The sequence below is a fragment of the Lagopus leucura genome, unplaced genomic scaffold, assembly GCF_019238085.1.
Source record: "Lagopus leucura isolate 7727_CA_CO unplaced genomic scaffold, USGS_WTPT01 Super-Scaffold_100053, whole genome shotgun sequence".
Taxonomy (NCBI): domain Eukaryota; kingdom Metazoa; phylum Chordata; class Aves; order Galliformes; family Phasianidae; genus Lagopus; species Lagopus leucura.
Genome location: NW_024962299.1, coordinates 900,806 through 927,306, shown reverse-complemented (window position 1 = coordinate 927,306; position 26,501 = coordinate 900,806). Strand labels below are relative to the sequence as shown.

The following is a 26,501-nucleotide window of genomic DNA, read 5'->3' as shown; positions in this document are numbered from 1 at the left end:
CTTAGTTAACTGGTGGATGTCATAGAATCATGTCAGTGCTGGTGGGGAGGAGACGAGGAAATTGTTAAAGATCAGGTGGGAGTGAGGGATCATTAGAGATGTAAAAGTTGGAGTTGGTTTAATTCCATGTGAAGGCATATAGGATTCAAGCCAGTTTATATACATTGATATTAATTTCACCCGTGTGTTCTAACAGCAGAACTAAGGACATTAACCACCTATTTTTGGGAACCTGCTTTAGCAAGGGGGTTGGACTCGATTTCTTGAGGTCCCTTCCAACCCCTGCAGTTCTGTGATTTCATTTATGAACTAGATTTAAAAAAAAATCATGCTTACCTTTGGTTTGTTTCCAGCAACGCTGGGAGTAGGTTCACTTCAAGTTCAGCTGCATGAAATGCTCCCTGTTTTAATTAAGACATTGCTGGTCAGTTGAACTATCCGATCTGTGCTGCTGTGTTTCAGCTGGAAGGTCACAACGAGCCGGTGGTGCTGCAGGTGTTCGTGGGCAATGACTCCGGCCGAGTGAAACCGCATGGCTTCTACCAGGCCTGCCGGGTTACTGGGAGAAACACCACTCCCTGTAAGGAGGTGGATATCGAGGGCACCACTGTTATTGAGGTGGGACTGGACCCTAGCAACAATATGACACTGGCGTGAGTAGTTCCTATTAAAAAATAGATATACGTTTAACTTGTTTGTTTTCAGAGACTGATTTTCCTTTCTCCATTGGATTGCTTAGCAGTTAGAAGTATGAGCATCTCAGCACACGTCAGGCACTTAGTTAAAGCTGCAAGCATAAGAGAAACATTTAAATCCCGTTCTCTGCTTATTATGCTTAATGTTTCATCTTTTTGTAGGAATTTTTCTGTGGACTTTGTTATATTAGAGTTTCGTGGGCTGTTTAAAGAATAACCTGCACATTGAAGTTTCACGTGAACTATGAAGTTGTCACTGGCTCCACTGATACCTCTTCAGTTAGCAACTATGAAACTGGTTATCAGAAGGGGAAAGGAGAATAGCAGGATCTTTAGTCCTCAGAAGGGCTGGGACATTTAGACAAGGAGGTTAAACTGAGTTTTCTCTCCTCTCTGTGCTTGTTCCATTTCAGTCGTTCCTGTCAGGTGGTTCTTTATCATGAAAGCTGTTAAAATTGAGTGCGTTCCTGTCTTTACAGACCTTGTCTGGTCAGATATAGGCAAAATCTTGGACATAGATGAATGACGTGTTTAAGCTGTGTGTGCTGCTGCTCAGGAGGAATGAACTCAGTCTGATGAATCGTTTGGCTTTTTTGTTTTGTATAACATTTTCCCATAAGTGAAAACTACCCCTTAAAATAATTTGTGATTGCCCTCAAGTGGTAATATAAAACCCTGTAAGCATAGAGATACTGGAAGAAATGAGTTACCAAGGAAGACAAGTTTTGTCTAGCTGTTTTCCCACAGGATACCTGAATGCCTCAGGAGTCTTCCTGGTGTGTCAGTGGTGACGCTGTAGTTGTTGCTGAGGCAGTGGCAGTTGCCACTTGGGAATTGCTGTCTCTTCTCCCCTTCTCTCTACTCCCAAGCTGTTCCTCCTTGGGTGACATGCAGGGCAAAGATTTGCTGTACTCAAATTCGGTATCAGATGCCCTGTGTACTTTTTGGATGTAAGGCCTGAGATCCTGGCAGAGTCAGTGTTCTTTTCCTTCAAGCACATCAGGCTGTGGGGTTTTTCTGGTTTTTTGTTTGTTTATCTTTTCCTCTAAATCATTTTGCACCTGTCATGTCTTTCTATAAGCTGGCATGGCATTGCTCTCTCTCACCCTCACACTTTGTATCTATTTATCCCAGGCCCACAGTTACTGCCCTAAACTTTTTGTTTTACTATTATCCAGAATATTTTTCATTAATAACCCTGCAAGCCCAGATCTGGTCCAGGGAATAAAAGTATAAAGATCTCCAATGATAAATTGAATGCTTACCAGAGTTACTTTCTCGTATGGCATTTTCTTTTCTATTCATAGTATTTTCACGTTCCTTCCTCCCATGATTTGGCATCCAGATTAGGTAGGGATGAATTGAAAACCAGTATGTAATGAGAAAGGTTATACAGAAATTTCCATGTGAATAATTAATAATGTTTCAGTAGTTACTTCAATAATTGTGACTTTCTGTGGCTTGCGTAACAAGTGAAAAGATTTTAAAAGATGCTGAATTTATTAAACTCTCAACTGCTTCTTATTGTCAGGGTTGATTGCGTGGGAATACTGAAGCTGAGAAATGCTGATGTCGAAGCTAGAATTGGGATTGCTGGTTCCAAGAAAAAAAGCACACGTGCCAGGCTGGTATTTCGTGTCAACATCACTCGCAAAGATGGTTCCACATTGACTCTGCAGACACCTTCTTCCCCAATTCTGTGCAGTGAGTATCAAAGCAAAATGTTGGTGTTAGAGGACTCTGGGTTTTGGTGTGATTGAAGGAGTAAGGAAAAAAAACAACAAACCCAGAACAAAATGAAAGCTGTGTTAATCTGTGATTATTTCAGAATTGCTATGGCTTAAATCAAATGGGATGATCTTAATTTGGAGTAGGGTGTTAGTTAAATGACTGACCAATATTTAAAAGTAGTTACAAAATGGCTAATCTGTTATTAAATTCATTTTTGCCTTTTAAAAGATGAGGAATTCTGTCAGGCTTTCTTTGAAGGGATCGTATGACTTTAAAACAGGTTTTAATCTCTTTGTAGTGTCACTTCCATCTGCCAGCATTCAGTGATGGAGATGACTTGTCATAAGTTACTAAGCATGGCTCTGTACAGATGTGGGAGTTCATTGAGCCAGAGGGGGAATCTGTTCTGGTTCAGTGCAAGAATTAAACTTGTTACAGCTATTTATTAAAATGCTCTGTTTAGCACTGAGAACAGATGGTTGCATTGACAGTTCAGGTTATGCTGACCAATGTGGAAAATGAAATCGGAGTAGAGCTTCTGCTTCAGTTACAGGAAATTTTGCTCCTCTGTCAGAGAAAAGATAGGAAAAATAATGCATCAATTGCTGTTTTAAATTCTTTGTATTGCTTGATGAACAAGAGGATAGGAGAGCTTTTTCTCTGTACTTGGAATTTAGTATGATTATACAAGTGCATTAGAAAGAGAGTGTCCAGCAGTGCAAGGGAGGTTCTCCTCCCCTCTGCTGTGCCCTGGGGAAGCCACATGTGAGCACTGCAGCAGGACAGGGGGCAGTGAGCACAGATTGGAGCCCGAGGCGTTCCGTCTGAACAGGAAAGAAAACCTCTGTCCTGTGAAGGTGGCAGAGCCCTGGCACTGCTGCCCAGAGAGACAGGGGAGCCTCCTTCTTGGGGATATTTGGAACCCACCTGGACACTTCCCTGTGCAAACTGCTGCAGGGAACTGCTTTGGAGGGCTGGTCTGAGGGGGGTTCAGAGTTCCCTTCCAGCCCCTATGGCTCTATGATTCCGTGCCGCTGACAGCAGTATTCATAATGTTCCCAGAGCTACAGTCGTGAGATGCAGGCTCTTTAACGAAGCCTGCTTGAAGTGTAGGCCTTACTAATTTGATAGCAAACCTAAATCTGGTTTCTCTATTGAGAAGTTCATGTGTACTGAGCATATTTAGTAGCTGCGTAACGGTTGCCTAGGAGCCTGCTTCAGCAGTTGTAGAAAAATCCTTTCTGAAAGGTCATTAAATAATGTGGACCGTTGTGGTATGTATGCTCTGCTGTGCAGTAAGCTAAGAGAATACTATTATTAAACACTGAAAGTGGGCCACATGAATGCAAAACACAAGTACAGTCTTACACCACTAGGATTTTATGGAGAATAGAAAAGCTGGCTGAACAACCTCTGCTAGGAGCTGGATTTATTTTGTTGCATATTAAATGTGACAAAGTCAAAATGCATTATTTTAAAAATCTGTTTCTTTGTTCAAGAGCCCAGAGGGAAGTTCACATTCTTTGCCAGGAGGGTTCCAAAAATGTGCTTATGCACTCAAGTGTGCTTCTGTATTTCAGCTATTTTTGGTGGTCATTTTCCTTTGGCACAGGTGGTTTTATTGGGTTTGTGCTTTAAGAAGCACAGAAGTAGTTTGCAGCACAACCCATTTGTAACCTTACAGCCCACGATTCGGCTGCTGACTTTGGAGAGGCAGAGGTTCCTAGGGGTGTGCATTGGTAAGCTGCATCCCCTTTGCTGGCTCAGGGGATACGGATTGCTGTAGTCCTCAAAGGAAGAGGTGTGGCTGCAGCAAGGATTTATATTAGCAGGCATATATAGCTCTTGAAAATAGCTCAAACGCTGAAAATTTTGTTTCAAAGGTTTAAAAAATGCAGTAGAAAGGGGAAAAGATGACTTGTGGGTCATTTACCTACGTGTTGTTTTTAGAGTCGTTACATTTAGAAATGAAATAGTAGACATAGAAATTTAGGATTTGTTTTGTTCTTTCCCGTAAGTGAAATAAGAAAGTTATAATCCTGTCAGTGAAAGGTCGTTTTTCTGGATATTGATGTTTTCTTGGACTTCAGGATCCGTGTTTTGTCAATTGCAGCTCAACCAGCAGGAGTTCCCGAGATCCTAAAGAAAAGCCTGCACAGCTGTTCGGTGAAGGGTGAAGAGGAAGTTTTTCTAATTGGCAAGAACTTTCTAAAAGGAACGAAAGTGATTTTCCAAGAGAATGTTTCTGGTTAGTGTGAAAGCAACAACCTGTGGGAGCGAGCATGCTGGGGTTTACGTCGTTTCATACAGAGTAGCTGTAGAGAACAAATTGACAAACTGAATCAAGGGCACTAAAATAAATCGCTTTATATGGATGAGCAATAAATTATGCTTTTTAACTTTCATTTAGATGAAAATTCTTGGAAGGCAGAAGCTGAAATAGACATGGAATTGTTTCATCAGGTACTTACTACTGCTTTGTTTTTTTTTTTACTTAATATTTTTCTTTTTATTATGACCTGCAGACTCCCTTTTAGCATGATCAAATCATTGATTCTTAGGTTTTAAGTCATTGTCTTGGCAAATATGCTCCAGGATCAGTGGCTTATTACAAATAAAAAGCAAAGTATAGAATCAGGGAAATGGAGCTTAGGAAGATGTCACTTTTGCTGAAGGTGTTGTGTGTGGCTCACGTTGATGAAAGCTGGAAAATGTACCCAGTGGTTTTGTTTTCAGTCAGTGCTGTTGAATAAGGGAAAGGCAGACAGAGCTTTCCTCATTTGGAAGAGAAATAGAATTTTAAAAGATAGAGCAGTTAGTGTTTTTAGTGCTACTTTTAATTTCTTGAATTTTGCTCAGATTTGACTTTCTGTATTTTCTGTACTAAACTGACTAATAACTTTAAAACAATTAAGTAATCTGTGACACTGTTCTGTCTCTCATCTTTGCCATTCCTCAAGCAGTTGACAGTTCTTACACTAGAAAAACAAACAACAAAAAAACAAACCTAACAGCAAAAGATTTAAAATGTAGAAGGATTTTACTTTCCTTCGTTGAAAAAGGAATTTGTAGCGAGCCCAAAAGACAGAAGAGCTGTAGCAAAGACATAATAATTACACTTCTTCTCTAGGAGGACTGCCTCCGTGCTCTAGTAACAAGCTTCTCTTTTGGGATTGTGATTTGGCAGTCCGTTGCTTTTCTCCAAAGATGAGATGTTCATTCTGATGGATCTGCTTTTTTTTTCCTTGGTACTGCAGTTTAAAAAAAAGTTAATTACGTGCCTATAACCTGGTACAGAACTGCTCTGTGGAGGAGAAGTGGTAGAAGGCAGCTGGCAACCAGCCTGACTGCGAGCTTCTTGGATGAGTGACGTTCTGTGTGCGACCCATCAGTGTGAAAATGAGGAGCTGAAATGCACAGATCCCAATTAAAATCTGTCTGAAGTAACACCAACCAGTTGGTGTGCAGAAATGCTTCTTGTGCAACTTTGTGTCAATTGGAGCAAGGCACAGCTTGATTGTGCTGCAGCTCTGTGCTTCTGATAGAAAGCACTTTAAAATCTGATGTGCAGGAAGTGTTGTCTATGAAATAGTGGCTGTATGAAAGCTGTTACACAATACAACCTGCAGTTCTGTTGTGAAAATGAAAAGTAAAAGTGGTATTACAAGCTTCCTGGCTTCCTGATGTACTCTGGCAGACTAGTTCTGACTTTCCAAAATGAAATCAAAACTGTTACCAACTGACTTCACTGAACATTTTCCCCCGTTCTTTCTGGTGTTTTATTAGTCTGTTTCTTTGCTTTGAGGGAGGTAGATAGTCGTAATAGTAACGAAGTGAGGTTTCTGATATGATTTTGCTGTTTTTGGCATTACAGAATCACCTTATTGTGAAAGTGCCACCGTATCACGACCAGCGAATAACCTCAGCTGTTTCTGTGGGAATTTACGTGGTGACCAACGCTGGGCGATCGCACGACGTGCAGCAGTTTACCTACACTCCAGATACATGTATGTAAAATGGGACACTGGGGCAGGAGTGGGCAGTGACCTGCTCAGCCTTTCTTTCCTGATCTCATAGTCCATATAACAAATGTTAGGTAATGAGGATCTTTTCAAACTCCTCTTGTGGTTAAGATTTACTCTGCGAGGAAAGCCAAGCCCTTAGATTTCATTATTCATCTGCGTGGTGCTGTCACCAAAATCCATTGACAGGTATCAGTAGCAGCTGCTTTTAAGCATTTCTTCTATAAGCTTCAAAATGAAGCTGAGTAGGAAAAATATAGGCATCCTACATACAGAACGCAACAGAAAAAACAGCACCAGTTCTTATTGCATGGAGTGAAGATTCGTGATGTGTTTTTTGTTGCTTCATCCATGGCAGTGTGCAGTGCAGTCGCTGGCGTCACTTTTGGCTTCTTCACTTTTGGAAGTGAAAGTGATATTGTGGGCACTGCGGTTCCCAGTTGGTGAGCTGTGTGTTCGCTGCAAAGCACTTCCATGAGTTTCAAAAAAGCTTAGTTACTTTAAGGCTGAAGTGACTGAGTTTGCTTTGAGGATTTTTGTTTGTTTGTTTGTTTGCTGTTTTAATATAAGGAAGTTTTCAATGTGTTTTGCCTCAGCAGCTGGTACTCTGAATGTTAATGTGAAGAAGGAAATCTCCAGCCCAGCCCAACATTGTTCTTTTGAAGAGGCTATAAAAGGTACTAAATTGATTCTTATCATTGTTGTTAATAATTGAACTATAAATTCCCACCCAAATTTTGCAGGAATGAATCAGCTATCCTGAGAAGCTGTGTCTGCACTTACAAAATCTGGCAGTGTTCTTACAGTGGGGTTTGATTTCTAATCCTGAGTATTTCACTTAGTAGCTGTATTCCTTGAAGTATATTGTAACACGAGAGAGAGCAGAGCAAAAACCTCAGCAAAAATAATTTTTAAAGAATTGTTTTTGGGCCTCGGAACCAACATTCCAGTCTTCATGTAATACTCTTACAAAGAAGAGGAGAGAAACCTAAGAGGACAGTGGGTACGAAGGATTTAGAAGCTATGTGGTGTCAGTTGAAGTTTAAAAGGAAGAAAGGCGGGGGGAGGTTAGAAGAACAGAGCACTGAAAAGCCCTCACGTACTAAATTGGTACTTTTCCTTATGGTTATAATGGTGTGGTAATATTAGAGACTGAAGCTGTCCAGTGATTTTTATGGCTGCTTGCAGTGGCTCTAGTAAGAAAGCAAAGTCTGGCATTTTCAGCTTACTTCCTTCAGTGGTGTTTTCTTTCTTGTCATTCTGTCCATGCAAGGTTTGTTGTTTTGTTCCAAGGGAGAACCTTGTAGGCTTGCCTGGCTTTTAACTGAATTGATCCTTTCTATATTGAAATAAAGGAAAGAAATATTTCTTGGTTGTTAAGACTATGGCAGTGTACAAAGGTCAATGGAAATTTCCATAGCCTGCTCTGGTGGAAGCAGATTGAAAGGTAAGCAAATTAACAATGTGATCACAAGTTTGATAGGAATCCATAGCTTCAGGTTAAAATCATGAAGCTCATGTTTAAAGTTAATAGCTGTACATTTGGCCTTGACAGGGGATGTATTTACAAGTCGACTTTACAACTTGTTAGGTAGGATAATGCAAGATATGATGAGTTTAAACCTGCAGAGTGTAATAGGGGAGAAATTTGCAGAAGGGTTTAGGGCAATGAAACAAGCTGATCAAAGGATTGGTAAGACTTCTTAGTAGCTAGATTAAAAAGATAAGGATAATAATAGCCAATGTATCGGGGCAAGCCTGACATCTATCTGATCTAGTACGGAGGCTTAACCAAGATGAGATAGCAACTGCATGAGGGGAACACTGCTGTTCACGTGTGGTTCCTATTGGCTCATCCCTTTGTTCATGAGAGAACTTGTCCTACCCTTGTGTGGATTTTCCTCTAGCTTTTTTTTTTTTTTTTTGACTGTTCATTCCTGCACCTACTCAATCTGTTTTAGGCTGGAGGTGAACCTTAGGTCAGATGGTTTTGTCTGCTTTATGTACTTTGTCTCTACATGTCCCAGCTTATCCTTCATCTCTGTTCTGAAATGATACAGAGCGAGTGGGGATCCAGTGAACACTGCTTCCTTCCTGTTTGCTTTCACTGGGAACAATATCATAGAACTCACAATACAGGTGCCATCATGTACTGCAGCCTCAGACAAATGATCTGTTGCTGCCTACAGTTACATCCTGAACTTTAAGGGCCTTTCTGTTCTTATCATGGGCAAACTCAAACTTTGTCTCAGATGTCTGTAAATATTCCTTATAAAATTATTGCACCTGTGTAAATGAAAAAACCAACACATTGCTTCCCAAAACAATTTCAGATTTTTAGTTCTAAGACTGTAGATCTGAAAGATTTCAAGAGCAAGTTATGTTTCAGGGCAACGTTTAGAATTGTAAACTTGGGAGAGAGGAGTGAGTATGGCTAACCATGTAGTTCAAGTCTCTGCCTAAGGAAATGCACGTCCTTCCAACAGAGGAGTAGTCAGCTAGCATTGTTTGTGAATGGTTAAAGATGGTTACAGGTTCCAGTTTCACTGGCAGAAAAAAAAGGGAAGGGGTGTATTTGCTTTGAAAACATCGTAGCAGCTCAGAAGTTCTAAAATAAGTCAATCACAGAGACGTACAAACCAAGACCAACAACAGTTTTCAAAAGCAGAAAACTGTTTTTCATTTTTAATCTCGTTTCTTTTTTCATTTTTCCAACCAAGTGCGTCACTGTGAAGCAGCACACTACTGCTAGTACCTCACCTGTATGGCACTGGGGTTTTAATTACTGAAGTGTAAAGTTTGTGTTGTTTCCAGTTAAGACTACATGATTAAACACGTAAGAGTGGAAAACTTGATAACTGTGGCTGCTGTGTCTGAGTGGCTGTCCTGAGGCAGGCGTGGGGTGGGATTCTCCTGCTCAGCTTGCACTCCCTGCCAGCAGCACAGCCCAACACCCCGGGCCACGTGGCCTGTGCTCCTGGAGCCATCCCAAAGGTGTGGGTGAACGGGGGGGAGGAGTTTGCTTGGCTGTTGGTATGCTGATTTGTGTTGGTTTGCTGATGACTGAGGATTTATTACCAAAGATAGACGATAACACTTCAGGGGAGAATATTTGCTTGTATGCAGAATAAACATGTGAGAACTGTGACGTAGAACGTGGCGTACTGTCAGTACGGATAGGCAAAAACTTTACTGCCGTGTTATTGTAAGATTTGAGTTTGTTCAGGGTAGGGAGGTTTTCTATGTTGAAGATTAATTCTTTAATCTACTTACAAACTACTTACAGGTCTGTGGTCTTCACAGATTTTCCCATTGGTTTGCTTTAAGCTCAAATAATTTCAGCAATATTTTAAGTCGGGAAAGCTCATTGCATTTACTGCAAGGGTCTCGGCCTATGTAATATATATGTATATGTATTTTTAAAATCTGGATCAGGAATAATGAATGTAAGGAGATCGGATTCATGTCAAGAAGCCACCTTTCTATTTCAGAAAGAAAGAAAAGCACTGCAAAGGCAAAATAACAACTTGCTCTTCCTAGTCAGCTGGTGTGCAGATTTATCAAGTTTTCACTTGGTTAGTTCTTTAACAGAGCAAAAACACAGTTTGAGTGCTTTGAGTGTTTTGAGTGCCTTGAAGTGAGACGCATGTATCTGGAAAAAAAAGACATTTTAAAATTGAAATGGAGTACAGTTAAAGTACAGTATGGTTTAAATTTTTTGTGGAAAGATATGGTAAGCTTTTATGTTTGCAGTTTAAGACAATTGGTGGCTATTTATCCTGGTCCAGAAAGAACAAGAGAAAGAAAACGTGAACAGTTTTACTGTTTCTTAGGATCATTTGATGTATATTTGTAGTGATCTCTGCATTTTGGCATCTTATATGGGGATTTGAGCTCTTACGGTGGTGCTGAGAAGTTAAATGGGAAGCAGGCCAGTGCTAGAAACCCTTTGTGCTTTGTAGAGTGAATGTTTACATTTCGTTCTCCTTTTTATTTATGAAAGCCACCAGTTGTAATCTGGAGAAGGTAAATATTCTTCCTAGTGCCTTGATAACTCCGCTCATGCCAAGCAGTATGATTAAGAATGAAGATGTGTCTCCAATGGAAGTAAGCGCAGAAAAAAGATCTCCCCCCGTTTTCAAGGTAAGTTGGATTGTGATCTGAAGATAATCGTATGCCTGACCATCAGCTAATAGTGCAAAGTGGAGGAGAGGATGCACAGAGAAAATGGCAGTGTCCAAGATCAGTCTGGCCGTGTGATCTCCGGGCACGATTGCAGCAGTAGACAATTTCCTTTGAAAGTAACTCTCTCTTGTTCCTACATTCCTGCCTTGGCTGATCAGTGCTCCTGTGATGAATGTTCTTTTTGTCCTGTGGCACAAAATAAGTAAAGTATTGCAAGGATGTTAATCACTGCTTTGTATTGCTTTCATTGAATTCTGACTTGACTCGTCTTGAGATAGCATTTCCCCATTTTCTCACTCATTTGCTTGCATAACTAGTTATGTGTGTAGAGATGCACAGCCATCAAATACTTTATTGTCTTTCCTGAGCATTATCAGTTGGTGGAAATAGTATCAATGCAACTTGATAAAGCATGTGAATTGCTTAATGTATCACTGCTCTTTTCAGGCTTCGAAAGTAGTTGGACCAACTCAGCAAACTTTAGAAAGCAGTATGCCTGGCATACCAACTTCTGCTTCCCATTTACCTTCTGAAAATGAAAAGCAGCAACAAATACAGCCTAAGGTTTATAATCCAGAGACTCTAACTACTATCCAAACGCAGGACATTACCCAGCCTGGTAGCTTTTCATCTGTCTCTACTCCAGGTCAGCTGCAGAACAGTGACACATTATTGCAGCAAGCTGCACAGTTCCAAACAAGAGATTCCCAAACCAGAGAAGTCTTGCAGTCAGATGGCACAGTAGTCACTTTGTCACAATTAGCTGATGCTTCACAGCAGCAACAATCTACACTACCAGAACCAGCACAGGCGTTACAGCAACAGATTTCATCAAGTATTTTCTCGTCAGCGAGTGGTGTGAGTCAGTTGCAGAACACTATACAGCAATTGCAGGCTGGAAATTTTCCAACTAACACTGCCACAGGCAGCAGTAGAAATGTAGACTTGGTGCAGCAGGTACTGGAAGCTCAACAACAGTTATCTTCTGTTTTATTTTCTGGGTCTGACAGTAATGAGGATGTTCAAGATCAGCTAAATGCAGATATCTTTCAGCAAGTTAGTCAGATACAAAATAGTGTAAATCCTGGGATATTTTCCTCGTCAGATACAGCTGTCCATTCCAGACCAGAGAACCTTTTGCCTGGAAGAGGTGAAAATGTTCATTCACAGCCTGAAAATACATTGTCCAATCAGCAACAGCAACAACAGCAACAGCAGCAGCAGCAGGCAATGGAGACTTCTGCAGCAATGGTGATAGGAATCCAGCAAAACATTTGCCAGGCTGCTACACAGATGCAGTCCGATTTGTTCTCTTCAACAACTTCAGGGAATGGAGCCCTCCAGCAGTCACCTGTTTACCAGCAGGCTTCTCATCTAATGAGTGGGTTATCAACGAGCGAAGACATGCAAATGCAGTGCGAATTATTCTCTTCGTCTCCTGGTGTTTCTGGGAGTGAGACTAATTCTACAGCTCAGCAGCAGGTCAACAACAACGGACCTGCTATATTTCAGGCATCAAGTTCTGCAGATGGAGAGGAAGCTTCAGGACAGAGTAAACAGATGCAGAGTTCTGTATTTCAGACCATGGTTCAAATGCAGCACAGTGGAGAAGGTCAATCTCAAGTTAATCTCTTTTCATCTACCAAAAACATGATGACTGTTCAGCCGAGTGGAGCTCAGCAGCAAGCAGGTGGTCTGTTCCAGCAGGGCGGAGAGATCATGTCTATTCAGCCTGCAAACTTTATGCAGCAATCTCCACACTCACAGGCTCAGCTTTTTCACTCTCAGAATCCTATTGGTGATACTCAGAATATATCACAGGAGGCACAAGGCTCCATTTTTCACAGTCCAAATTCCATTGTCCACAACCAGACCAATACTAATTCGTCAGATCAACTGCAGCGTCCAATGTTCCATTCACAGAGCACCATGGGTGTATTACAGAGCTCTTCAGTTCCTCAAGATCAGCAGTCTGCCAACATGTTCCTTTCCCAAACTTCAATTAGCAACCCAGCAACTCAAGAGGAGCAGATGTCGTTCTTTACAAACCCAAGTTCCATTTCTCCTCTTCAGGCAGCAGCAAACACTGAGCAACCAACTTCTTTCCAACAGCAGACACAGATATCTCATATCCAGAGTTCTATGCTTCCCCAGGAACAGCCACAGACTCAGCCTGCTCAGCAAGGTTTGTTTCAGCCTCAAGTACCATTAGGCTCCATCCAGTCCAGTTCAATTCCCCAGAACCAACAAGGAGCTATCTTCCAGCCTCAGCATTCAATAGTTGCTATTCAGAGCAGTCCTCCGTCTCAAGAACAGCCACAGCAGCAGCAACAGAACATGATGTTCAGTAATCAAAATGCAATGAGTACAATTGCTTCTCAAAAGCAGAACATGATTTTTAACCCAAACCAAAACCCTGTTACTAATCAGGAACAACAGGGCCAGTCCATTTTTCATCCACAGACTAACATGGCGCCAATAAACCAGGAACAGCAGCCCATGCAATTTCAGAGTCAAACTACAGTGTCTTCTCTGCAGAATCCTGGATCCAGCCAGGCCGAAGCACAGCAGCCAGCCATCTTCCATAACTCACCCCAGATTCAGCTGGTCCAGGGGTCACCGAGTTCTCAAGAGCAACAGGTCACCCTCTTCATCTCTTCAGCTTCCATGTCTGCCTTGCAGAACAGCATGAGCCAGCAAGATCTGCAGCAGTCTCCAATGTACTCTTCTCAAAACAGCATGGCAGGAATGCAAGGAACTGCTTCTCCTCCACAGCAGCAAGCTTCTTTATTTCATAACACAGCAGGGGGTGCTATCAACCAGCTGCAGAATTCTCCTGCTTCATCTCAGCAGACTTCAGGAATATTCCTGTTTGGCATTCAAAACAGTAAGTGGTAGATGCCTGACTGGGAGTTTAGAAGAGCTACTGATGGGAGTCTGCAAGACTTTTATGCACTTTTATTATGTTTAATTAAAAAACAAAAAGTAATGTGGCAGTACAGCTGAGTATACGTATTTATTCCTGTTGCTCTGAGCACAGACGTTACTTTTAGCAATGCTAGAGCACTCTTAGCTTCACTGTCTGTTGGTTTTCCTACCCTTAGAATTAGCATATGACCGAAACAGCCTACAACACTGTGTGCATCTAGATATATGGTTATAAAATATATATTATTAAGAAGGTGTATACAAACGTTCTTTATATATATGCATATATATATATATACGCACACTGAGAGAAAGAAATATGGTTGTTCTCTTAAAGGCAGCTCCACTAATCTTCATGCTGCATTTGGTTTCTGTGATTTCTGCAATGAGTTTCCACACACTGTTGAAAAGGAAAGATGTTTGAAGCTGCTTAGTTCAGGAAAGCCTCCATTGATGTATATTTGAAACCCCTTTGAGTTTATAAGCTTGCAATTTTCTGTATCTCCTCTCTGAATTTAGCCTCTATTGTAAGTTCTTTGGGATACAGATCCTTTCACCTGTCCATAAAGGGTGTGAATACCTATGAAGCTCTAAAAGCAACAGATGCAGTGATTGTAACATCTTATGAAACACCTGGGGAGAAAGTGATAACCACAGAGCAGTTGCAGGGCTGTACCTAAGTGTGTGTCTTGCTGTGTGAACTCTTGCAGACTTGTAGGAAGAGCTGAAGGATACCTTGACTGACCTGAAAAAGACACATCTGTAACTTACAAAGACAGAGAGTGGGCACACTTAGTGCTTCTCTTATGTCACACATCTTGTTTTTCTTCTAGCAAAATACTTTTCTCTGACATATTAACGTTTGGTCAAAATACAGAGCCCATAATTCAGTGTGCGTACCTTGAGCCCGTGCATAGAATCATAGAATCACCAAGGTTGGAAAAGACCTAAAAGATCATCCAGTCCAACCGTTCACCTATTCCCAATAGCTCCCACTAAACCATGTCCCTCAACACAACATCCAGCATATAATTGTAGGGAGCAGTGAGCAAAGGTGGTGACGTGAAAACTGCCTGCAACAGCCTACAGAGTCAGTAGGGATAGGTAGAAAGAAGTTGGCTAATTCATTATATGCATTAATCAAACTGAAATTGCCTTGCTGTTCTTTACTTAACAGACTGTAGCCAGCTGCTGCCTTCTGGCCCGGCTGCACTGCCTGATGAGTTGATGGCTATCAGTCAGCCAGGTCAGCCGCAGAGCGAGGGACAAGCAGCCGTGCCAGCGCTTCTCTCCCAGCAGATACCTGAGACTTCTCCACTACCTTCAGCTATGGCACCCAGTCAGAATATTGAGAAAATAGATGATCTGCTTGTTTCACTGCAGAACCAGGGGAACAATATGACCGGCTCGTTTTAGAAAGGCAAGTAAGTAGAGTGTTTGTGCTTCTGGGTTCTTTCCTGCTGTACATACTTCTGTTCACAAGTTTTTCATTGGAGTGTATCCCCATTCTTCAGGGGGTCAGCTAAGATATCAGTAATGATGAATTGAGAGTATTGTATCAGCAGGTAGAACAAAGAGTTATTTAAAATAGTCCAAGGTCAGTATTTCTGTGAAACAGTTGGCTAAGTTTTGTTGTTTGATTGCTGTATATTTTGTCATCTGTTTTTATAGTGTAGTATTTCAGTAGGAAGGAGTGAGTGGATCACTGACAGCTTGGCAGACAAACATTAAGGAATATGGCTGTAGCTAAAAGCATATGGCTTCCTGGGTAAATAACACAGCTCAAGTCTGTACTGTTCTGAGGTTAGGCCTCTGAGTTACAATAATGTAACTTGACATCAAGTTTCTGAGGACTGTGATGGGTGTTGAGTGTGTCTCATGGTGAGTCTGTTAAAAATGAGATCACAGGATTAGCAGCGAGCAGGAAACATTCTGCTCTTAGAAGATGCCTTTTCTAGAGAGGTGAAAGAGCCTTTGGCTGCACCAAGAGCAGAAGGACTCCAGAATATAGCATTATCCACAGTATGTTACCTGGCTTTAGAAAATTGAGTTGCCATCCTAAATTCCATCCAGTTTCACTGAAGTGAAATTGTTTTGGGTGAAATTATGAACTTGATTTGAAAAAAGGCAATCCTGCTGTATGAAAGAGCGTGCAGTTCTGATCTTTGCTCGTAGTTTGATGTCTGCTTGTAAAGGACGTTTTCAAGATGAGAGGAAGGAACTGTGCAGGAGTAGGAAGATGATTTCTGTTAGGTCTAACTTGTTTTTGCTTGCTTATTTTTTCTGCAGAAATTCTGAGAAGAAAGAGGCGATGACTTCCTGGATCCTCTCAGACCTTGTGACTCTGGATTAGGCAGCGTGGAACTGATTGCTTCTGTCAAAAAGTGGCCCTCTTTTCTAAGAGCACACATGTGGCCAGTTGCAGTGTCTAGCACCTAAGGCTATGACTGTACTATTTGAGATTCAAGATTCGTAGTGCCAATAATGCTGAAAAGCTATGCTTTGTTCTATGGGGGCGTAGGACTGTGCTGTTACCTGACTCCTACTGCCCGCCGAGAGTGGCATGCTCTCTGAATTTAAAGCATATCTGGTCAGTTATTATTGTTGTTAGAAGGTAATGCATACTACCGTGTTTACTTTATTTTTTCCCCTTCTCTTCGTTCTTCTCATCCCCTCTTTTGACTCTTTTGAAAAGCTAGTGAAGCAGAAACATCAAATACCCGTGACCTAAATCGTGACTCGTAGCTGTCAGTAAGTGAAGGGACTGGGTGTTCTACAGTTAAGTGGGAGAGCTAATACTCTGATTTATTAACTGCAGTAGGGGCAATGAAAATATTGACACACATAACAAATGAGCAGAGAATTGCTTGCTGCTGTGGTTGGCCTGACAGAGGTGCGTGCTTCCCATCTAGAACGTGAGTAACGGTTGTCTGTGTCTCTTACATGTAGCTGTACACAGAGCAAGGGATTGGTGGCTCTAACAGACAGAAGAAACAGAGGGGAGCTTTCAGTTAAATTATGCTCTAAAAATCTTAACCTCTTAAACACCTTCAACTTGAAAAGCACATTCTGCCTGGCTGACGAAACAGCTCCTTCTGGTCTCCCATGCTGACTGGATGGGTCAGAACGAGTTGAAGCTGCATTTCTCATTCTCAAACTCGTTTGTTCCTTTTTGTTCTTCTTTATGCTTTCCCTTCTCTCTTCCTCAGTTTCGTATTATGTTTTTGGAAGTGTTAGAAATATCCTGCTCCCTTTCAAGATCAGAAGCAGCTTTTAGGAGTCCATGGCACCAACTCTTGTGCTGTTAAAATGCTTGGTCAAACAGGCTCTGAGAAATAAAGATTAAGGAAAGAGGGAGCAATTTTTCTGCATCCCTTCAAATGTGGGAATCCCCCTTCACCAGTTGCTTTCCAGCTGTTGCTGTTGTAAATCTTCTGTTTGACTTTACTCCAAATGGGGGGAAATTAAATCATTTTTACACATTCTTGAAAATCTCAGTTTATCCTGAGCTGCTGCATTCTGTAGCTCGTTGCAAATTTGAAGTGTTATTTTCCTCCTGACAGTCCCCTAGGCACAGCTTCTAGATTGTCAGACATCGACTCGTTACAGAATGTAAAGCCAACCCACTCCAAACCATGCAGGTGTGTTGTGAGGCATGTGAATTTTTGGGTGCTCCAACTGTCCAGTAGGTGTTGTGAAATCTCACTACAGCCTCATTCGGATATTTGTTTCTCCTCCTTCTGCACGTAGAAAGCTGTTAACGCAGTTAGAGCCCAACAGCTGTCATGTATGGCTATTATGCCTCGGCATAGCGTAGTTGATATCACGTCATATTTCATTTTTGTTATTTTAAATAACAAAGGATAGTCTGTAAATGGTTTTTAAGTTACTCTCGTCTGTTTACTGTGTTTCTTCCCTAACTCGTGTGCTTAGTTGAGCCGTGTAGAGTTTCTGTTTGTTTTGATGGTTCTTCCTGTTTGTCGGTCTGTCAGCGTTCATTTTCTCTTCTGTCTCTCTTTCTCTCTCTCATTGAGAGGCATTGAATTACGTTTTCAGTAGTAAGGCTTCTTGCCGATATGAAGGGAACTTTTCAGAAAGAGACCTGCTCTGGGTCATTTAATTTTGAATACAGTTTTCAATCGTTCAAGTTTTGGATGGTTTATATCTAATGTGTGTTTCATTTTTTTGGAAAGCTATATTTTGTATTTAGGAAATGGTATACTATTTTGCTATTTGTACTGAGTGAGTACATTGGCATAAATATAAAAATTTATATATATACATATATATAAAATATTCTTTTTGCCACACATTTTTGTGGTAAATTTGTGAGTTTGTCTGATGTTCTACCACAACGTGGCGTCTGATAACAGTGGGTGGGGTGGGATTTGTTATGTCTTTATTGAGTATTTAAGTACCTTTTGCAGCATAAATAACTTGTTCATCTCTCGCCATTCCATCAGGCAGTGGTTTGTTCCAGCTGGCTATGAGAAGCTTCACCGTGCGGTGCTGTCTGCCACTCAGCAGTTCAGTGTAGTGCAGAGCCCCGTAGCAGTTAGGCGTAGAGCGGAGGACGGGCTTTCGTTCAGAATGAGCCATTCAGCTTTTATCCTCTATCATTGTCTATTTAATATTTTATTATTAGTGCCTCTATGTTTTAACTTTTAATTTATGATTATGCTAAAATGTTTAAAATTTTAATCACGATAAAAAGAATTCCCTGCTTCGTACTGCCCAGAGCTGCTTTGTAACCCTGAACCATACTTTTTCTTCCTGTGATTTATATATATATATTTTTCTGCTAAGAGCAAATATTAATAAAACCCTGTTATGGTTCATGACACGAAAATAGCAACCTCGCAGGACTAAATGCTAGTTGAGGATGCGTAGAAGACTGAGAATTGTGGACCGAAACAGCTTCCAGATGGCTGTGAAAGTCGATAGCCAGTTACCTACAGATGAGCTGGTGGCTTTGCAGGATCCCAGTCCCAGGACAAACTGTCGGGTGTCATCTGGGGCCTCCATACACAGAAGAAGTAATAGGAATGACACGTTCACCTGTATGCTGCTTCAGTTTGTTCCCTTGTTCTGAAGGGTGTGTCCTTTTGCTGAAGTGTTGTTGGTCAGTGCCAAGTCACCAGGGACCAATTTTCCAATTCAGAAGTTGGGTGTCCAAAAGAGAACTTTATACCAAGACTGCTGCAGCTCCAGGGAAGGGAATGTTTGAACGGTGTGCACATGTTAGGTGGCTTATTTAAAAAGAAAAAAGAAAAAGAGGAAAAAAAAAAAAAGGGCTGTGCTATCACATTTTTCACTTTTGGATAACACCTTTCATTTATTGTGTTGAAATTTATCTCGTTTCATTTTAGGTCAATGTTTAAATGTACAACACTTTGGACACGTGATTTGGTTACAAAAGCTATTTGTCTTATGAAGGAAAAGATTGCTCGGTGGTTGATTAGTGCTGGAAATGCTGCTTGCAAGCAGCTGTAACGAGGGCTTTGATAAGCCAACAACGAGCTTAAGGGCAGCCTGCAGGATTTCATGGCAGAAAGAGACAAGAGCAGTGTGAGCTGCATCGGTTTGCTATCAGAGTCCTGAACATTCGTGACAACAGTTGATACTGATAATTGGAGCTTATTCTGCGTTTTTAACCTCTTTGTTCACTCCTGTGCACATTGATGCTGGTGTGCCTGTTGGACTGAGGGCGGGTGGATGCTGGCTGGCATGGAGCTGAGAAGTGGTGTCACATCCAATCCTTCTTGCTGCAGGAAGCTGGGAGATACTGAGACATTTAATCTGAACATTTGAAGTTCCTAGCATTATTGTAAAAAAAACAAAAACAAAAACAACCCACTATCATACATAAGGCAGCAGTTAAATGCAAGAAATGTTTCTAGGTGGAAAGTGAAAAAACAGAGCTGTTACTCTGATGGGTCTTCTGTGTTTGTTTGCTGCTTGAGCTCTCTCTGAAGCCATCTGAGCCTCCGTCCTAAACGTGGGTTGTTCCTCCAGTTGTAGATGCTCTGCTGTCTGCCCAGTGCCTATGTACCTGATGGTTTACAGAACAGAGATTTGTTGGCACAGATAAAAAGCTACAGAGGGGTATCTGCTAACCACCAGCCTTGGGTTCATGTCTGCCTGTACCTTGTTTTACAAGTAAAAAGAAACAGCAAAGAAAACTTTGCATGAATAGCATAATACACAAAGTAATGAGCTAACATCTGGCAGGAAGTTATTGGTGCTTTGTGCTCCATCAGCAACTCCACCTTTTTCTAATTAAAATTGCTCCTTTGCTGCTTACTCTTCCAGCAGTTTATGAAGCCCAGTGCTTTGATATTTAACATCAAAATAGCTCAAGAAACAATTCCAGCCTTACTGCTTCCAAGTAGAGGTTTAATCACCAGCTGTTCCATTGTGTGTGTGTACATATATATGTATATTACTTTTTTAAATCATGGAGAGTAATTCAGTTTTAAGATAGAATGAAACATCAATAAACTTCTGTAAATTGAGCAGGCTTTCTTTAATCTGGAAACATTGAGCACCTGGCAGCTGCACTGGCGGGTATTGCCCTGGTTCAGGTAATGGGATCAGAAGGAAAGATTGGTAGAATTTATGGTGTAGTTTCTAGAATTAAACTCATCTGAACGGTTCTTCGTTCATGTCTGGAGTCTTCAGAAAGAATACCAAACAAGTGGGAAACTTGTGTTTGACTTGAAGGAAACTTGAAATCGCAGGTTGAGTGGGATTTTGGCTTATTTCAAATCAAAATCAGAAGCTTTTGTCGGACTAAAGCTAAGCACAGTTCCTGCCCAACGCGTGTGCAGGCGTGCAGTGCGCGTTCAGTAAGAGTTGGTGAGGACTTTCCTGCCTGTTTGTCAGTCTCACGTCTCCGTATGATGTTGGTTTATTTTTTCAGAGTTATTTCAGGAGAGCAGTGCTAAGGATTGCAGGCCTACCTGAGCGATGGAAGCGAGAGGGAGGAGAAGGAACCGCTTTGCATGCGCTCAACCGTGAGTTGTAGGTGGAAGGTGTTCATTTGTTTCGGGGGCTGTCTCTAATTTGGAGTTGTCTTTTGGGATAGATTGAGAGTGCTTCATCTTCCCATTCGGGTGGATTCTGCTGGCTGTGTGTGGCAGCAGCCAGCTGAGGGGTTACACAGGAGAGGAGAGGCCTTTCCTTTCGTACAGTCAGTGTAGGTGTGTAAATAGGCAACGCCTGTATATTGAGGATTGTATATATGTATATAGAGGAGTCGTATATCTATTATAAATAGTCAGTAGACGTGTAGAGTACTGCTGTATTTACATTTTTATTACCTTGAATTATATCCATTTTTTTCATATTTCCTGAGGTTTTGCAGCAGCTCCTTGGTAGCTGCAGGACACCTTTCAGTACTGTACGTGTGGCACTGTTGGTAGCGTTGCTTCAGAAGCCGTCTCTGCTTCTGAAGGTCACTCATGTCCGTGGGGTTAAAGTGGCTGTTGAAATCAGCTATACAGTTTTGTATTTTTGTATATTTTTATTAATAGTTGCAAATGCGGTGTGAACCGACAGCAGTGCCGGGTCAGCCCGCACCCCCGTGTCCTCTGCGTGCTCTGAGTGCTCTCCTAGAGCAGCACTGCTTCCTGCCTGCGCCTCCGAGCAGCTCCTGCAGGCACGGAGCAGTGGTGTTGTGCTCAGCTGAGCTGACACCAGCAGTACTCTTACCGTGGGCTTATGAATCTTTGCCTAGCAAGGGATGTCAGCGGCTGCTCAGCGTGGGCTGCAGTTGGGTGATGATGCTGAGGCTTAGTCTGTAGGCATTCCTCTTCTCTTTGCCCCGATGCTTGCATGCAAGGGGAGCATCTCTCAAGCTGTTCTTATTTTTGAAGTAGTTGCTATCTGGAGCACTGTCTCATAGGAGCCTTGTGAAAGCCCCCCCCAGTTCCGCCCTATGGGAAACACTGTCCCGGCCCACACCAGTTTCCTGCAGGTTGTCTGAGGAGTTGAGCTCCCTAAAAGGAAACCCAGATTGTAAGCTCAGCAGCGTGTGCTTTGTCCACCATGACTCCTCAGGCCAAATCTGATCGACCCCACTTCAGTTTGGCATGAGGCAGATCTGTAGATATTGTTGTCCTGGTGCAGGTGTCGTCAAAGCATCTCTGCTAAACGGAAGGTAGCGTCCTCGTTTCTTTTCTCTGAGATGATTTCCACTGCTTCTGGAGATGGAGATCTGTAGCTTTTGCTATCACAGTTGATGAAATTGCTCATAACATATCAATGTGCTGGGACGAGGTGAGGAACAAGAGGATTTCACTGCCTCTTGAGAGATACTCACTGAAATTCTTTGCAAGTGCTCACTTTAGCCTCCAAAATTTCAGCACCTAGCCCACTGAAGGCTTTGTGTGTGTTAGTTGTAATTCAGGTGAGGAAAGGGTCCCGTGTTCAGATGATGAAAATTGCCTTATCTTCCCTTAGTCCGCAAAGCTGCCCCCTGTAAGCTGGTGAGGATCTGCCCCGTGCCCCTGGCCCAGGCTGCCAGGCAGCATTGCTGTGCCCTGCAGCCCCCAGGCACTGCCTCCCCCCCAGGAATCATAGAACTGGAGGCAAGTTCCAGTGTCTCGCATAAAAGCCCACAGCATTGCTGAAGCTTTTTAATTTTGAACGCTGTTTGAAATGAGACAACTCTGCATTTTTACTGGAGCTCATTGATGATGAATAAGCTCCGCAGTCATTCAGATCAGAGCATTCTACCTCTGTTAACACCCGCGTCTGTCTTGTGGCGCGCCGCCTTTTCTGCCATGTTTTCCTGCAGTGCACTGATCAACTGCTGAGCTGCCTTTTCCCTTGTCCTGCAGTGTGAAAGTAGCACCAGATATTCCCTGTGCATTTCTGTGTATATGGCTTTCGTAGATGGGATTTTCAAAGCACTGATCCCCAGTGCTTTCGGTTTGTTCTATGAGGGGGATATTTCATTTGCATCTATGTTTTTAGCTATCCTGTGATAACATGTTGAATATTAAAAAATAAAAATATTTTGCTTCTATTGGGACATTTGTATACTCGCAACTATATTTCTGTAAACAGCTGCAGTCAAGAATAAAACAATGAAAGTTTTCATTTTGCAGTGTAAAGTCCTGTTGTGGTTCTTTTCAAGGAGACCTCCCTGCTGGGGAAAAAAAAAGGCTGTCTGGAAAGACAAAAGTGCATGAGTGCATGGGTTTGTCCCCTTGGTGCATGCCTTATGCTGTTGCATAGGAAGAGGCAGCGTGTCATGCACACACTCTGCGGGGGGGGGAACAATTCCAATGTTTCTTTGTTATTATGTGGTCTTAGGTCCAAAGTTGCTTACTGCCCAAACACCAGCTTTGAGTTACAGAGATTTCAAGGAGGTAATTCATGATTTGCCTGAGGTGGGGATTCCCTCTGTGGTGTCCCATAGTCCCATCCCTGGGCTCTCCTGTGGGGCTGGCAGTGGCTTCACCCCACTCAGCTCAGGCAGAGCTGGCAGCAAGGCTGAGGCCTGGGATCTGCCTTGTGCTCAGCTGGATGCAAAGAGATAGAATGAATAGACGAGCGAATACAATCAATTAATGTAACTGAAAGTATGCCTTGGTAAATGTGGCTGCGTTCTGAGGGGTCAGCTTGATCAAGATGGTGCTTTGTGGGAAACAGTGCGTGATCTGAGGTAGTTCCTTCTTGGAATTTTCAGATGGATGCTCAAGCTGGAAAAATAATGGGGATACAACTTGGCAGAAGACAGCTTGTGCAGAGAGCGCTGCGGTGCGTGGCAATATGGGCTTTGTGCATCTCCAGGATGGGAAAAACTACAACATAGGTAAGAAACAAAAACATTAAACGTACCCTGAGTTCTGACAGAATGCACTGCTGTACGATACTGGAGCAGACATCAGAGCCTTGAACCCTGTTGTAGTACAGGAGGAAACGTGGCACCGGTTTGCTTGCTGTGGGAGGAAGGGGCGTGTGTTGGTGTGCATTGCTGTGTGGGTGTTCAGTTTCCTGTTAGCATTTCTTTTTGATGATGCATCCAAGTCCGAGCTCCTTGCTACGTCCTCAGCGTCCCAGAGCCCGCCCCCAGAGAGCTGCGTCACCGTCATGGTCCTTCAGCTTCCGAGTGGGTGAGAAAAGGGAGCAGAGGCGATCCTTCCCGCAGCCTGGCACAGCCTCACTCTCCCTCTGGGCTCAGTCCCATGCAGTGTTCGCTGCCCACGCTGATAATCCGATGCCCGCTGCTATGGATGGAGCCCCCCAGCTCAGGCCTTCCCCCCCCTGCCCCACATGGCTTAGCCAGCACTGTGCTTCTTTACAGTAACAGCTGCTGCCTCAGAGGGGCCCTCAGCCCCCTTTCTTTGAATTTCAATCCAGACTCCTCAGCTCAAATACTGCCCCACTACATGGCCCATTCTGTGGATGCGTGTGCAGGAGGTGAGCGATAGGGTGCTGAGGCTTCCCAGGACATGACGGGACCTGGAGATCAGGGACCTGGAAATCAGGGCTGTGTCAGTCCCTGAGGCTGTGGCCTTGGCTGCAGTGGGGCCGCCCGGTGTCAGTGGTCCCCAGGGTTCCTGCCCAGCTCCAGGGGTGGGCAGGGGGCAGCCCCCCAGCTGCACAGCAGAGCTGGGCCTGAGTCTGCACTGCCTGATGGGGGCAGAGAAGAGCACACCACCTCCAGGTTCTGGACCTCAATTTATTGTTGCATTCACGCAGGCCTCAACCACAAGCCCTTCCCTTGTGCCCCGAAGCCTTGATTTTGAATAAAATTGCACAGAAAAATGTCAGGAAAGAGAACACAGAAAAACAAGTGCGTGCAGGTGTGGGGGCTGCCCTTGCGGCCCCCTGCCGCGGTGCTGTGAGGCCAGGCCTGGGTCTCAGTGCGGGCGCAGGCCCTGGCTGCTACTTCTGGGCCTGGAGCTGCTCGTTGAGGGGCACGGCCTTGCCCAGGTGCTGCCCCACCGACAGGCCGTGCTGCTGCCCCTCCTGCTGCGCCAGCACCTCGCGCTTCAGAACGAAGCCGCCGGCCAGGCTCATCTCGAAGCAGCTATTGGGGACGAAGCTGAGGGGCTTCTCCTGCTCCACGGCTGCCAGGCGGCTCTTCCATGCACTCAGCATCTGTGCCCGCGCCTCAGGACTCGCGTAGCGCACACTGTAGAAAATCTGGGGCGCCAGAACCTGGAAGCCGCAGAAGTGCAGAGTCCCCCGCTGCCACCGGGGTGGGAAGAGCTGTCAGCACTGTGCCCTGGTACCACGCTGTCCCCAGCCCCGACCGTACTACCTGCATGGGCCACAGCAGCACGTTCATGTCGCCGTTGATGCCGCTGGGGCTGTACATGGAGCCCATCCCGCCGGTGGTGAGTGACAGCATGGCTTTTTTCTTCTGAGGACGGGAAGGGGAGAGGCAGGGGCTGCAGGGCCAGCACGTGTTCCCCCACAGCCCCGAGGCCTACCTGGAAGGGCCCCTGGTCGTACATGCTGGCCAAGGAATAGGCGAAGCCGTCGACGAAAACGCGGTCGAACCAGCCCTTGAGGATGGCTGGCATCCCAAACCACTGCAGCGGGAACTGCGGGCACGGGTGGGTCAGGCAGCGAGCGCTGCTGCTCTTTTCCCCCCTGAAACAGCCCCTCCAAAAGCAGCCACCCCCCACAAATTCCCCCTCAGCCCTTGCAATGAAGACTGCACCGCAGTCTTGCCTGGAAGATGACCAGGTCGGCCGCTTCAATCTTCTTCTGCTCGGTGACGATGTCGCTGCTGAGGCGTCCCTCCTTCCATGCATGCCCCATCTCCATCTCGTAGACAAAGTGCTCGGGATTCTTGGGGGGCCCTGCAGGGAGGGTGGGGGCTCAGGGAGGAACAAGCTGGGGGCTGGTGGGGACGATGGCTGCACTCGTACCGGTGATGTCGCGCCGTGAGAGCACGGCATTGAACCCGATGGCATAGAGGTCTGAGATGGTGACTTCCCAGCCCTTGTCACGCAGCGCGCTGCTGGCTGCTGCTGCCATGGCGTGGTTGAAAGAGGTTTTCTCGGGGTGTGCTAGCACGATGAGCGCCTTGCGGCCTGTGGGGAGGGTGATGCTCAGCATCGGGGCCGACGGACCCACGTGGCTGAACCTGGGAGTCCACACTGCCCTGCGGAGCCCCGTGGATGCTGCACAGACCCCCTTACCGTTGTCCCCCAACCAATCCCCACCAGCACCTTGCCGCTGCCCCAGGCAATCCGTGCCGGGAGCTGCAACTCCACGGCCATGTGAACCCACAAAGGCAGCAGTTAGTGGCGCAGTTATTGTCTGCTGCAGATCGGTGCTGCAGAGAGGGAAGCACAGCTGGAGCCAGTAGCATCGAGGCCCTGGTGCCGCTCACTGGCCCCGGGCAAGATTCGCCTGTACCGGTACCTGCTCACCTACCTGCCATTGCCGGGGCGGTTCGGCTCCCAGGAGTGGAACTGGAGCGAGGCCGTAACACCGCTCGCGGCCAGTACAAACGCTGGCTGAACTTCGCTCGGGCAGGGCTTGCTGAGACCCGGGGGGCCGGCCGAGAGGCGGGGCGTGCGGTACCGAGACTCACTCGTGCCGCCCCGCTGCTCGCAGGCGAGATTCCAGGCCCGCTGCGCCTCTCCAGCCGTGTCCCTGCCAGCACCCATTGCCTGGGACATCACCCGCTGCCCTCGGGGAGCCCCCCCCCCCCCCCCCCCCGTGCTGTTTTCAGCCCCCTGGGAGCCACCAGCCCCCCGTGTTATGTCATGGGTCTGCCCTAGGGAGAACCAAGGGCTGTCACCTGCACAGGGTCGTGCACCCAGACCCCGACCTCCCCTTCCCCCTGTGGGCAGGTACCCTGCCTCACATCCAGCAGCGTGTAGCTGCAGGAGCAGCTGTGCAGTGCAGGTGGGGTGGTTTGGGTTGCTGTGCAGGTGCAGATGGGCACAGAACCCAAGAAAGGTTG

The 26,501-nt window shown here is 44.5% G+C and overlaps 2 protein-coding genes across 10 annotated transcripts in view; one reads left to right on the top strand and one right to left on the bottom strand.

Moving 5' to 3' along the window:
* Window positions 1-22,666, top strand: part of NFAT5 (nuclear factor of activated T cells 5) — a 58,633-nt gene extending 35,967 nt beyond the window's left edge. For 5 of the 7 annotated variants that reach the window (XM_042885850.1, XM_042885853.1, XM_042885856.1 and 2 more), the window contains 10 exons: window positions 463-653; window positions 2,227-2,399; window positions 4,540-4,674; window positions 4,837-4,889; window positions 6,301-6,433; window positions 7,045-7,125; window positions 10,452-10,591; window positions 11,081-13,520; window positions 14,739-14,985; window positions 15,851-22,666. In XM_042885850.1, the coding sequence (XP_042741784.1) occupies window positions 463-653; window positions 2,227-2,399; window positions 4,540-4,674; window positions 4,837-4,889; window positions 6,301-6,433; window positions 7,045-7,125; window positions 10,452-10,591; window positions 11,081-13,520; window positions 14,739-14,977 (3,585 nt within the window). In that variant the 3' untranslated portion in view covers window positions 14,978-14,985; window positions 15,851-22,666. The remainder of the gene's footprint in view (window positions 1-462; window positions 654-2,226; window positions 2,400-4,539; window positions 4,675-4,836; window positions 4,890-6,300; window positions 6,434-7,044; window positions 7,126-10,451; window positions 10,592-11,080; window positions 13,521-14,738; window positions 14,986-15,850) is intronic. The other 2 variants (XM_042885852.1, XM_042885851.1) reach the window with 2 other exon arrangements.
* Window positions 22,667-24,236: 1,570 nt separating this feature from the next.
* Window positions 24,237-26,095, bottom strand: NQO1 (NAD(P)H quinone dehydrogenase 1). 3 transcript variants are annotated; one of them, XM_042885942.1, is made up of 7 exons: window positions 25,967-26,095; window positions 25,729-25,865; window positions 25,456-25,620; window positions 25,256-25,386; window positions 25,012-25,125; window positions 24,840-24,941; window positions 24,237-24,766 (listed from the first exon to the last, which is right to left on the bottom strand). In XM_042885942.1, the coding sequence occupies exons 3-7, from the start codon at window positions 25,562-25,564 to the stop codon at window positions 24,461-24,463; spliced, it is 762 nt and encodes a 253-aa protein (XP_042741876.1). In that variant the 5' UTR covers window positions 25,565-25,620; window positions 25,729-25,865; window positions 25,967-26,095; the 3' UTR covers window positions 24,237-24,460. The 3 variants fall into 3 exon arrangements, with proteins under 3 accessions (XP_042741876.1, XP_042741874.1, XP_042741875.1); XM_042885940.1 differs by lacking the exon at window positions 25,729-25,865 and having other exon boundaries at window positions 25,967-26,057; XM_042885941.1 differs by lacking the exons at window positions 25,456-25,620; window positions 25,729-25,865 and having other exon boundaries at window positions 25,967-26,057.
* Window positions 26,096-26,501: the final 406 nt, after the last annotated feature.

What these genes read in the sequence shown, in the direction of transcription:
- NQO1 (XM_042885940.1), bottom strand. An exon ending in ACGACCAGGGGCCCTTCCAG is followed by an intron (nt 24,942 to 25,011) that starts GTAGGCCTCGGG and finishes TCCCGTCCTCAG; the next exon opens with AAGAAAAAAGCCATGCTGTC. An exon ending in TGCTGCTGTGGCCCATGCAG is followed by an intron (nt 24,767 to 24,839) that starts GTAGTACGGTCG and finishes CCCCGGTGGCAG; the next exon opens with CGGGGGACTCTGCACTTCTG.